The sequence below is a fragment of the Schistocerca gregaria genome, chromosome 1 (assembly GCF_023897955.1).
Source record: "Schistocerca gregaria isolate iqSchGreg1 chromosome 1, iqSchGreg1.2, whole genome shotgun sequence".
In the NCBI taxonomy this organism is placed as follows: domain Eukaryota; kingdom Metazoa; phylum Arthropoda; class Insecta; order Orthoptera; family Acrididae; genus Schistocerca; species Schistocerca gregaria.
This window is the reverse complement of record NC_064920.1, coordinates 541428881-541442200: the sequence shown is the minus strand read 5'-3', so window position 1 is coordinate 541442200 and position 13320 is coordinate 541428881. Positions and strand designations below refer to the sequence as shown.

At 37.8% G+C, this 13320-nt stretch overlaps 1 protein-coding gene across 1 annotated transcript in view; it reads right to left on the bottom strand.

The window, feature by feature from the left end:
• Positions 1 to 13320, bottom strand: part of LOC126281368 (esterase FE4-like) — a 134861-nt gene that overhangs the window by 28412 nt on the left and 93129 nt on the right. The window contains exon 8 of the mRNA XM_049980325.1: positions 8447 to 8597. Within this exon, the coding sequence (XP_049836282.1) occupies positions 8447 to 8597 (151 nt within the window). The remainder of the gene's footprint in view (positions 1 to 8446; positions 8598 to 13320) is intronic.

Below are 13320 nucleotides of genomic sequence, written 5' to 3'. Positions count from 1 at the left end.
GTGCCATGTGTTCATGGCTCTTGTGTTGTTCTTTCTTTCCATGTACTGCATTTTTCCATATATCGTCTGTAGACCTATTTTGTCAAAGACTTTGTTTAAGTATCCCAGTGCTTCTTGTCTATTGTTGCTGAGTATTTCCTGGTTATTTTTTAAATGCCAGGCATTTTATGATTTTCTTGTTTGCACTTGTTATTCCTAACCAAAAGCCTTTTATTTTATCTTCCCATTGTTCTACAGTTTTCCCAAGAACATGTTGAATAAAAGCAGGAGATACCATCTCCGTGTCTGACATCTGTATGTATCTCAAATGGTTCTGAGATTTCTGCCATAAATTTTATTTTGGATGTGTTGTCTCTTGAATGTCTGCCATATGAGTGCCCTAGTTTTTCTGTCTATATTCTTCTATTGTGTCAAAGAAGGGCTGCCTGTGTTTGGAGTCATAGGCCTTCTTAGTTTTCATGAACTTGACTACAGTGTTCTTTGACTGTCTGACCTTCAGGAGTGTTCACAGGTTCCAAATCTGTTCATTACAGGTCTTTATTATCTGAATACTGCTTTACACTCACCTATCTTCATATCAGCTTGTTGTTCCAGTCTGCTGAGTTATGCCTTGGAGAGAATTTTGTATGTTATCAGGCCTGTGTTGTCACCCTTTTTGTGGAGTGAGTGAATCAATGCACATTTCCATTCTCGTGGAATGTTCTCTGCCATTGATATTTCTGTAAGAATTTTATGATTTTCTTTTTGTTTTTTTGATCTTTGAGTTTTCAGATCTTGGAGATAACACCAACTCCTCCTGGGACTCTATTGTTTTTCAATTTTTTCATACAATCCTCCACCTTTTTGCTTGCAGGTGGTTTTGAATCTGGATTTGGCATTGCCTTTGTGTAGTGTAATTGTTCTTTAGGCTTCTTGCAGTTGAGGAGTTCATCAAAGTATTTTCTAAGAATTGTTGAAGTTTTCATTAGTATATGTTTCTAGAGATTTGTCTGTTCTTTTGAATCAGAACTAAATGTATTACATGAGCTTTACTGTGATATAAATGCAGCTATAAAATATGTAGAATTTCTGGACAATTTAAAGCACCTACATGTAGAGCAGGCCTAGGCCTAAAAAAACTACAGAACAAGTTCGCCATTCTAGATGGTGGAAAAGCAAATGAGGAAGACTTTAATGATACTGATTGCCATCTAATAGATGCTACTGATCTATGAAAATATAGCAATATCATTGCCCCAAAAGGCAGTAATGGTAGAAATATGTATCTTTGGAAATCCAAGTTAGGTGTTTACTCAGACAGTCACAGTTGCGATCTCACAAAAACTGTGCAAAATGAACACAATCTTAGAGCTACCAGCTACGTAAAGCCTGGGGCCCCCTATGAACAAAGTTGTAAGGAATGTACAGTGTGATAACACTACACAAGAGCCTTGGCTTTTGGTTATAATTGTTGATGCAAACAAAGTCTATTGTAATCAACTAAAAAGTGCAGTCTTGTGACGTAATTCATAAAATATGCAAAGCATACAGGAAGACCAACTTCCTAGATGTGCAATTCCTGGAAAGAAAACACTTCATGGAAAAAAGTTCATAGGTTATAGAATAAATGATATGAACATAAACACAGCTAAAACAGATGACGCAACATATTTCTGAATATCCTATGTAATTTTGGCATGTCATCACTAGTCAACTGTCCAGCAAGAATAACCACACATTCATCATCTACTATTGAATGTGTAGCTACAGATGTGGAGAGAGAAATCTGTTAAAAATCGGAAACTGTCAGACCATCTATGTGAGGTAAAGAAAGTAAAGGCTTGTGTAGAAAAAGAATCCAAACTGCTTGTATACAAAAGAGTCTACTCTCCATCAGCTTTGCAAGAATTTCCCTTACAGTTAACAAGTGAAAGTTGGGAAAACGTTTATACAGAAAATGAAGTGAATAGGAAATTCTTCAATTTCGTATCTGAGTTTAAACTAAAATTTGAAGAAACATTACCAAAAGCATTAATTCCTTTTGGAACACTCACCAAAAACAAATGGACTACTAAAGAAATTAGAAAATCTGCTCAAACTTGTAAAATACCTGAACTCCATTAGAAAGGACAATAGTGATCCAGATTTTTTGTACTACAACAAAAAAAAAAAAAAAAAAAAAAAAAAAAAAAAAAAAAAAAAAAAAAAAAAAAAAACTACAAAAGGATCTACAGGAAGGCACACAAAGCCACAAAAAAATCAGCCAATGATAGATTGATAAATTTAGTCAATAATAAAAGTAAAGCTACATGGGCTGTACTGAAACAAGAAACAGGAACTGTGAAGCAAGGGTGTAGAAACACACAAATGAAGAAAAAGGAAAACTTAGCAATTACCTGAAAGAATTAAAAAATTATGTGAATACCTACTTTAGCAGCATTACAACAAAGTTACAGAAAAAAATTTACAAAAATTGTTAATCAACCAAAACAGAACCATATAGCTAACCCAATGGTATTGCTTCCAATTAATGAGGAAAGGTGTGGAATGTTGTAAGGCAATTAAAGAACAAAAACTTGGCAGGTTTAGATGAAATCCCAAATGTCTGTTCTGAAGAAATGCATAAATGGTATCAAAGCTGTACAAACAGAAATCATAAATGAATTAATCAAAACTGGTTGCTTCTCTGACTACCTGAAGCAAGCAAGAATTTTACCAGTTCACAAGAAAGGTTTTGTAGAAAACATTGAGAACTACAGACCAATACCCCTACTGTCATCCTTTTCCAAAATGATAGAGGTAATAATGAAAAACAGACTTATGGGCTACCTAAGCAAATTCAACCTCCTCTGCAATGACCAGTATGGTTTATAGCCTGTCAGAGGCACAGAATCTGCAGTAGGACAATTCACAAAAACAGTTTTAGAAGCACTAGATGAGAAAATCTATGTAACTGGCCTTTTTCTATACCTATCTAAGGCATTTGATACTGCTGACTACCAGAAATTGTTGCATAAGTTAGATGCACTAGGTGTAAAGGGAGTGGTTAACAGATGGTTTTGTGGCACCGATGAGGTCAACACCAGCATCAATATGCGTTCGTCTTTGGACTCTGAGCATCGTCTATGGACTCTGAGCATTGTCTTTGGGCTTTTCTGCCATGTTCAGTTCTCTGTGAGCCTTGAATGTGTTTAGCTGAATAAATGAACTACTGCTAAATGGGTGTGGTTTGGTGTAAACAATTCGAACTCTCCCCTCACTGGTGACCCCAAGTAGTAATGACTTCCGTTTTCGCGGTTTTACTGCGTCTGCAACCTCCGCGTCAATTATTTTCAAATGTATTACATCGACACTGCATTCGAACAATGATTTGGTCCAGCACTGGATTTTGTGATCGACATGCATCATGTTGTGGGCGATGTACACCTGCCAGGACTGCAACACACTGTCTCTGACTTGATGATCCCGCCGATTTCATCGGATGTTTTTGAGCCTGCAACAATAAGTGAGTTTAGGAGTGCACATGACGCTGGTTATCAAACGCCTTTGTTCCTGCCACATGTGCCCTCCCTCATTGACTGTGCAGTTACCTCTTACAGATCTCCGTGCAGTGCAGGATCAATGCTGATTTCTGCAAAACGCTTTGATGGACAACCTACCACCACTAGGACAATGATTTGCCATGCCACAATCCATGCAGTACCATGCGGATACCTGCCACGTGGCCGGAACTGCTTTGTTCACAGGTCTACCTCCTCAGCATCTGACCATACCCGCAAATGCCTCGGTTCAGCATCAGCATATGCCCTTCCTACTTCGATACCTTGGCCTGCAACAGGAACAATAACTTGTTATCTGTGCCTGACCTCCACCTCCGTCCCACTGCTACGCCCCAGTGTTTTGCGCCATGACCTTATTCGAAAACCATTTTGAGTGGAGTGACTATGAACAGTGAACATTCACACATTCTGTCTCACGTTCGACATCATTTCCCACACTGTGCTTCTGGACAGCCCTTACCACTCCCCATACTCCCACCATCTACATGCTTCCTAAATTCCATAAACCCAACCACACAGGACACCCCATTGTGGCTGGTTACTGTGTCCCCACTGAGAGAATCTCTGCTCTTGTAGATGAACACCTTCAACCTCTTACTCGGAACCTATCCTCCTATATAAAAGATACCAACCATTTCCTCAACCGACTCTCCACAGTTCCTTTCCCTTTACCACACGGTGCCCTGCTCGTCACTATTGATGCCACATTGCTGTACACTAACATTCCTAATGCTCACGGCCTTACTGCTATCGAACACTACCTTTCCAGATGCCCTATGGATTCCAAACCAACAGCCTCCTTCATAGTCTCCATGACCAACTATATCTTCACCCACAATTACTTCTCCTTTGAAGGCATTACCTACAAATAAATCTGCGGTAGAGCTATGGGCACCTGCATGGCACCATCCTATGCTAACCTATTCATGGGCTGTCTAGAGGAATCCCTCCTAAAAACCCAGAATCCTAAACCCTTCCCCTGGTTCAGATTCATTGGTGACATCTTTGCTATTTGGATTCACCTTATTCACATTCCTTCAGAACCTCAACAACTTCTCCCCCATTTGCTTCACCTGGCCCTACTCAGCCCAACAAGCCACCTTCCTAGATGTTGACCTCCACCTCAGAGATGGCTTCATCAGTATCTCCCTCCATATCAAACCTACTAACCACCAGCAATACTTCCACTTAGACAAAATTACATGATGTAAAGATTAGGGGAAGTGCAGTAACAAGATATCTATGGGTATTTTTGGATGAACTTCATAACTTCACATTCAGAGAAAGCAGGCAGAAAAGGTAAGAACATGATGCATGAAATTATAACCATTGCAAATATGCAATTACAGCTTCTCTTGAAAATAGTTAGATTATACCACCAATCTATATTAACATTGGCCACAAGATATGGTGTGAGCATCTTGGGCTCATAGATTGCAGCTCGTGAAGTCAGCCTCTTGATTAATAAGAGTTCAAGTAGGAGTGTTACTAAGATTAACAGGCAAGTACCACACTACTCCCAAGTAATGCTTTGTTAGTAATTCTAGGAATATGCCCACTGGGCTTGGAAATTAGGAAAAGGGAAGGCTTTTACTGGTTAAAAAAGGCAATCAAATGAAAGTAAGGAAGATGCTTGGAACTGAGGCCAATTTAAAAAAGGTAATAACTGTGGCAAATGGATGAGACCCTTCAGGCAAAGGCAGGAGAACATATAAATTTCTTCCTAGCATCAGGGAGAAGTTAAGAGAAGATTTCTTGGCCTGTTGAGTAAACTAATACAATACCTCACTGGCCATGGCCTGTAGGCTACATATCACTACAAAATCAGAAGACACATTTATGATAGTTGCGCCTGTGACAATGTGACATTCTATGAAGATGAAGCATGTAATGAGCATCAGGTATTCAGGATGATGGATCCCAAAACAGCATTAAGGAGTGAGTTGATATGGTGCATCTTGGATGATACTGCAGCTGCAGTATCCAGTAAGGCCAAGGAAAACATCATGAGGCATTCAACCATAAGTTAGCATGCTGCCATCCAGGCCAGAAAAACATATTCTGCAGACAGCCAGCAACCACCAAATGAAAGTCTCCCAAGAATCTACATTGTGTTGGTGCAAGTGATCATAGAAATTTGGATGGTTAAGACTTAACAATGATGGGTGGTGTTGCTCACTAAAATGGAAATGCACCTGATGTGATGCCCAATGCCAAAGGAATCCTGCAAACAACGGCTGCTGACTGGGGTCATACAAGGTCAGATCCAGTGGTGGAAACTATCATCTTCAAGTTAAATGTACCAAAATAAACAAACAAAAAGAAAATAGATTCTATAAGGCTTATAGCAGTGTTAGTAGTAGGGTAACTGGTTAACACTTTTTTGTAGTATTAAAAAAATTAGTATTATAAATAAATAGATAATATATAAATTTATTACTAGCAAAGGATATGTGATTTGTATGGCCTATTTCAGCTTTTCAGTTAATAGGCTGTGATTATAAGACTAAATAAATGAAAATAAAATCCCTGATTCCTGAAATGGAATTTACATGTCTCTAGCTCCAGCTACCATTCTACAGTCGAAGACTGTTAATTCCAGTCATTCAGCCATAATCACACCAGAAACCTTTCCACATGAATCACCTAAGTACAGCCGGCCACGGTGGTCTCGCGGTTCTAGGCGCGCAGTCCGGAACTGTGCGACTGCTACGGTCGCAGGTTCGAATCCTGCCTCGGGCATGGATGTGTGTGATGTCCTTAGGTTAGTTAGGTTTAAGTAGTTCTAAGTTCTAGGGCACTGATGACCACAGCAGTTGAGTCCCATAGTGCTCAGAGCCATTTGAACCAGTTTGAACCTAAGTACAAATGACAGCTCCACCACTGCACTGCTCTGCCCATTTATACCTTGTGTATGTGATACTGCCACCATCTGTAAATGAGCATATCGCTACCCAAGACTTTTGTCACCTTAGTGTAGTTCATTCAATAATGTTTCTTGATAACTTAAGTATGTACGCCTTTACAACCATTTCTTCACACACACATATTACTCTTTTTCTTAACTTCATTTCTCATAATGATTTTTCTTCAATAATAACTATAACAATGCAACAATAGTCGCCACTGCTCTGTTTTTAGCCACACTACTGTAAACTCCCACTTGCCCATCTCATGACATGACTGTAGTGGAAATATTTCTGCAAGTACTTCCAATAAGTTCCGGAAATTAACTTGTCAAAGTGACTTGCTAAAGTACTTTTGTGCAAGTTCTTGTTCTAATACAAACCCTTAGGAAGTGCTTGTTATTGGACACACATCTTTAGCTCTTTAACAATGGTTACAAGTCACCACTGAATGACACCATGATCCAGAGGAAGAAAAATAAAACAATCTAAGACACTTAAGTGCCCAAAAATAGTGTTCCAAATTCCAGATAAGAAAATATGTGTTTTGCATCCACTGACAAATTGTCCACCAGAATAGCCTACTTTTGGGAAATTAAGAAGCTAGTAAGTGTCCAAGTACACCAAGAAGACAGTAGGCAAGAATCTATTCTACTGCATTAAATTCTTCATTAATAAAAGTGCAGTGTATAAGATCACTTGCCAGGAATATGGCTTCTTTTACATAATAAAAATACAGTTGCCTATTTGCACCAGACAGAAAGAACATCACATATGCTCGTAACTGGAAAGAACAAACTCTATCCTGATGCAACATTGTTTAGAAGCAAACCATAAATACCCTGTAAATGTTGAAATAACCACACAAGATAAATATTTTCAGGACTTGAAACATTAGAAATTATATCATCAGCTGTGCCACCCACAAGACCTATAAAAACACCAAAGGATTTTGCTTCCTCTTCATTTCTGGAAACAATCAGAATTGTGAAAGAAAGATCTGGTTGTTATCTCTCCTGTTCCTGTACCCACACTGTAGCACTTAGTTATTTAATTTTTACCTAAAACTTGATCCTTGAATACAATAAAAAAATTTTGAAATAACTTTTGCTGCTAAATATAAACGTAGGCTTCTGTGGCCACTGTCACAGACAACACAATTTTCCTGGGTTTGTGAGCACATTGTCAAAATGTAAAACTACAAATGTCTCAGTCATTGTTGCAAGTGACCGAAATGTCGGTAAGTGTTACATATTGACGAGGCAGTCAAAAACCTAGAAAAATTTTATTCACTGGAACTTTTCCTGTTGTATAGTAAACAGTACTGAAATATCAATTTGGTGTAGTGAGAAATAATATGTTTAATATGTAATAAAAGTTAGGTATCAGGCTGCCACTACCTCATATTGTCTTTTAATTGTTGGATCAAATCTCAGCTGGATCACAGAAATGTTCACCCTACCTTTAATCTATATTTCACCTCAAAAATGATGTGAACAGTCACAAGGAATGACACGTGGTTTGCATTCCACATTAAACTGTGTGTCCCCTTTCCCCATTTGGGGAAATGGGGTAGATTAGGGACATGCAAGTCTCAGACACAGCATGCAATTGAAAGACTTGCACTTGACCACCGAACCGCACAAAATCATCATAACTGTTATTATTATTATTATTATTATTATTATTATTTAACTGCTTTTTATGTAGTGTGCGATCTTGGTGTATTTTCACCAATTACTCAGATTCTTTGGTGGTTATAGAGTCTTTACTTCCAAATACACCAGAGGGCATACATTACACCTTTGGAGCAGTCAGAGTAGAAAATATGCATTGAAACAAAATAATTACATCAAGTGAAGTAATAAGTTGTGTTTTCTTGTGTAAAAAATGCAGTGGTACTTATGAATCAGTTTACATAATGCTTTCCTTTTCCTTTTAAAGTGGAAGAGTAACTAATTAAACTATAAACTGCATAATAAACTGGTCTGCTTGACTCACCAAAATTAATATATGTATGTGACAGCCTGTCTGACAAGCTGTAAGTTCCCCTATAGTTGAATTTATAGAGATACACTGGAGATTTATTTTTGCGAGCCTGCAGCTCTACAGCTCTTGCAGCTGGTACTTGGAATAGGCGATCACCAATCATCTGAATAAATTAAGCAGAATAAGTCAGTATTATAAAGATAATACTAATTTAACAATCAATGCCACACATAACTAACACTTTAACACTCAGAATACTGCACAGAATTTAATATAATTTATGTATGAAAAATTAGAAAATAAAAACTACACTTACATAATTTTTTCGTATATACATAAATTCTGTTGAAAGATAATAATGAAATTACTAATTTTTATTTAGTCAACAATCCAGTACCAAAGTAACTTCTCTTACCTTTCATGAAACGTGCACGTTATTGAATTGTGAGTATTAATTAATGCATTATTCATCTGCTGTCTTTATTTTACAAAGAATGTATCAAAACTCAACAAGCAAGCTCTTGAGGGCATACAGCGACACACATAATTCAGTAAAAAATCATTTGACTTAGCAGTACAACACTGTTTACTATTAAAACTGCAGTCATATGATAATCAAATGAAATTTGTGATTGAATAGGGGACTTTTTGATAGGGAGGATGTCACATGTTATCTTGGGTAGGGAGTCATTAATAGAACTTGAAGCTTCAGGCATGCTCCAAGAAAGTTGTGAGTCTAACAACTTGTTGTTGTGGTCTCCAATTTGAAAACTGGTCTGATGCAGACCTTCACGTTAAGTCTATGCTGCATGAGCCTCTTCATTCCAGAATAACTACTGCAACTTACATTCTTGTGCTTACTCTTGGTCTCCCTCTATGATTTTTCCTGCCACACTTCCCTCCAATACTGTATTAGTGATCCCTTGATGTCTCAGAATCTGTATTATCATCTGATCCTTTCTTTGGTCAAGTTGTGTCCCACATTTCTTGTCCCCCTATTACTGTTCAGTACCCCCTCATTAGCTATGTGATCTACCCAACTGATCTTCAGCATTAACAATGTAGGAAAAAGACAGATTGCTACTTACCATAAGGAAAACACATCAAGTTGCAGACAGGTATAATTAAAAGACATATAAAGCTTTCAGCCACAGCCTTCATCAGTAAAAGAGAAACACACACCATTCACACACACAAACAAGCACATCTCATATACACACAACCACCATCTCCAACATCTTCAAATTTTTGTTTGGTGTCCTTTACTGTTTAGTTAATGTACTGATTGAATAACATCAGGTATAGGGTATAGCCCTGTCTCATTCCCTTCTCAATCACAGCTCCCCTTTCATGCCCCTCAGCCCATAGCCACCATTAGGTTTCTGTACATGTTGTACATGGCCTTTTGCTCCCTGTATTTTAATTCTGATATCTTCAGAATTTCAAAAAGATTTTTTCTGTTCAACATTATCAAAAGCTCCCTCTAAATCTACAAATGCTATAAATGTAGGTTTGCCTTTCCCTAACCAGTCTTCTAAGATATGTCATATGGCCTGCATTGCCTTGTGTGTTACTACATTTCTCCGGAATCCAAACTGAGCTTCCCTGAGGTATGCTTCTCCCAGTTTTTCCAGTCTTCTGTAAAGAACTCAAGTTAGTATTTTGCAACTATGATTTGTTAACCCCTTAATACCTGAATAAATTTCTAGATGAAAGATCAAAATCAAAACTTGAGGCACTTTTAGAGGTACTCAAAACACCGAGGAAGATACAGAACTTGTCAGAAGCATTGGTAGCTTCACACAAAATCAGCACTTACCAGCGCTGACATTCAAAAACAATTAACCTTCCAATTACTAGCACAGCATTGGTATCCTGAGAATTTGCAACACTTGGCATTAAGGAATTACACTGATAGTTCGGTAATTTACACACCTGCCAGCAACTGCTTTCTTTCAAATTGGGATTATTACATTATTCTTGAAGAATGAGGGCATTTTGCCTGTCTCAAACATCTTGCACACTAGACAAGAGAATCTGGTCATGGTAGGCTCTCCCAAGGCTATCAGAAATTCTGATGAAATATTGTTTACTCCTGGGACCTTGTTTTGACTTAGATCTTTCAGAGCTCTGTCTCAACGCAATATCAAATATCCCACCTCATCTTCATCTACATCCTATTCCATTTCTATAATATTGCCATTAAGTTCATATCCGTTGTATAGACCCTCTATATATTCATTCCTTCCACCTTTCAGCTTTCCCTTGTTTGCTTAGCACTGGTTTTCCATCTGAGGTTTTGGTATTCATATAGCTGCTTCTCTTTTCCCCAAAGGCCTCTCTAATTTTCCTGTAGATGTTATCTATCTTTCTCCTAGTGAAATATGCTTCTAAATCCTTACATTTGTCCTCTAGCTATTCCTGCTTAACCATCTTGCACTTCCTGTCATCTGATTTTTTAAACATTTGTATTCCCTTTTACTACACCTTGTCTTTTTACCTATTTCGTCCTCTGCTGCCTTATAAAGTTTCATCTCTTAAAGCTACCCATTCATCTTCTACTGTATCCCTTTCTCCTGTTCTATTCAACCATTGCCTAATGTTCCCTCTGAAACTCTCAGCAACCTCTGGTTCTTTCAAATTATCCACATCCCATCTCCTTAATTTCCTATTTTTTCCATTTTTTCCATTTTAATCTACAGTTTATAACCAGTAGATTATGGTCATAGCCCACATCTGCCCTGGAAATGTCTTGAAATTTAAAATTTGGTGCCTAAATCTCTGTCTTACCATTATATAATCAATCTGAACCTTCCAGTGTCTCCAGGTCTCTATCATGTAAACAACTTTATTTTATGATTCTTAACCCAAGTGTTAGTGATGATTAAATTATGCTCTGTGAAAAATTCTAGCAGGCAGTTTTCTCTTTCATTCCTTTCCCCCAACCCATATTCACCTACTATTTTTCCTTCTCTTTCTTTTCCTACTGTCAAATTTCAGTCCCCCCATCACAATTAAATTTTCACCTCCTTTAACTATCTAAATAATATCTTTTACCTCATCATGCATTTCTTCAATTTTTTCATCATCTGTGGAGCTATTTGGCATATAAACATGTACTGCTGTTATGGGCATGGGCCTTCTGTCTATCTTGGCTACAATAATGCATTCACTATGCTGTTCACACCTACTCCTGCATTACCCCTATTTGATTTTGTATTTACAACTCTGTATTCACTTGGCCGGAAGTCCTGCTCCTCTTGCCACAAACTTCACTAATACCCACTCTACCGACTTTCAGCCTATTCATTTCCATTTTTAAATTTTCTAACCTATCTGCCCGATTAAGGGATCTAACATTCCACACTGCAATCCTTAGAATGCCAGATTTGTTTCTCCTGACAACATCTTTCTGAGTCGTTCTGAGCCAGAGATCCACGTGAGGGCGCTATGTTACATCCAAAATACTTTACCTGATTGGATACCATCATCATTTAACCATAAAGCAGAGCTGCAGGGTCTTGGGAAAAATTGTGGCTGTAGTTTTCCCTTGCTTTCAGCCGTTCACAGTACCAGCACAGCAACAACATTTTGGTTTATGTTACAAGGGCAGATCAATCAATCATCCAAATTGTTGCTCCTGCATCTACTGAAAAGGCTGCTGTCCCTCTTCAGGAACCATACATTTTTCTGGCCTCTCAACAGATACCCCTCCATTACAGTTGAACCTTTGGTACGGCATGCAAGCCACCTCACCAACAGTAAGGTCCATGGGGAGGGGGCAATATGAAATGGAATGATCCCATAGGTCCATTTGTAGGTAAAGTAAATGGCAGACTTCAGTTCATACTGAGAAAATGTGGTCGGCAGACAAAGGACACTATTTACAAAACACTTGTGTATCTCATCTTAGAATATTACTAAGTGTTGGGGCACATACCAAACAGAACTAAGGGAAATATTGAACATATTCAAAGAAGGGAGCCTTAAAATTCACAGGTTTATCTGACTCTCAGGACAGAGTACAGAAATGCTCTAAAATTTTATTTGACAAACTCTTCAAGACTGAGAACTATTACCACATGAAAGTCTACTTACAAAACTTCTAGAGCCAGATTATAGGAATATATTGCAGCCACAATGTATCACTAACTTACAAACCACAAAGACAATATTAGACTAATTACAGACTACCTAGAGGTATTTAAACAGTCATTTTCTTCACAATCCACACACTAATGGAATGGGAAGGAAATATGTGTGGTACAATAGTAAGTAGCCTTTGTCATGCACTTCACAGTGGTTTGTTGAGTACATATGTAGGTAACTGTGTCAGTCCACTACTCCATTTTGCACTCAAGAATAGGTAGACAGAAAATTTTAACTTGGCATGTTAGATTTATAATCCAGATAACAGCATTTCTACAATTATTCAGAAATAAAATATTTCAATGTGAATATATAACAAAATAAGCATATTTGCTAAAATGGATAAATTTTTACTTGTAATCATCAATCTACTGTCTTGTTTAATGTGGCCTGCCACAAATTCTTCTCCTGTGCCAACATTTTGTCACATTTCCTTTCATTTATTTTTTTGGATATACAGGGTGTTACAAAAAGGTACGGCCAAACTTTGAAGAAACATTCTTCACACACAAAGAAAGAAATTATGTTATGTGGACATGTGTCCGGAAACACTTACTTTCCATGTCAGAGCTCATTTTATTACTTCTCTTCAAATCACATTAATCATGGAATGGAAACACACAGCAACAGAACATACCAGCGTGACTTCAAACATTTTGTTACAGGAAATGATCAAAATTTTCTCCGTTAGCGAGGATACATGCATCCACTCTCCATCGCATGGAATCCCTGATGCA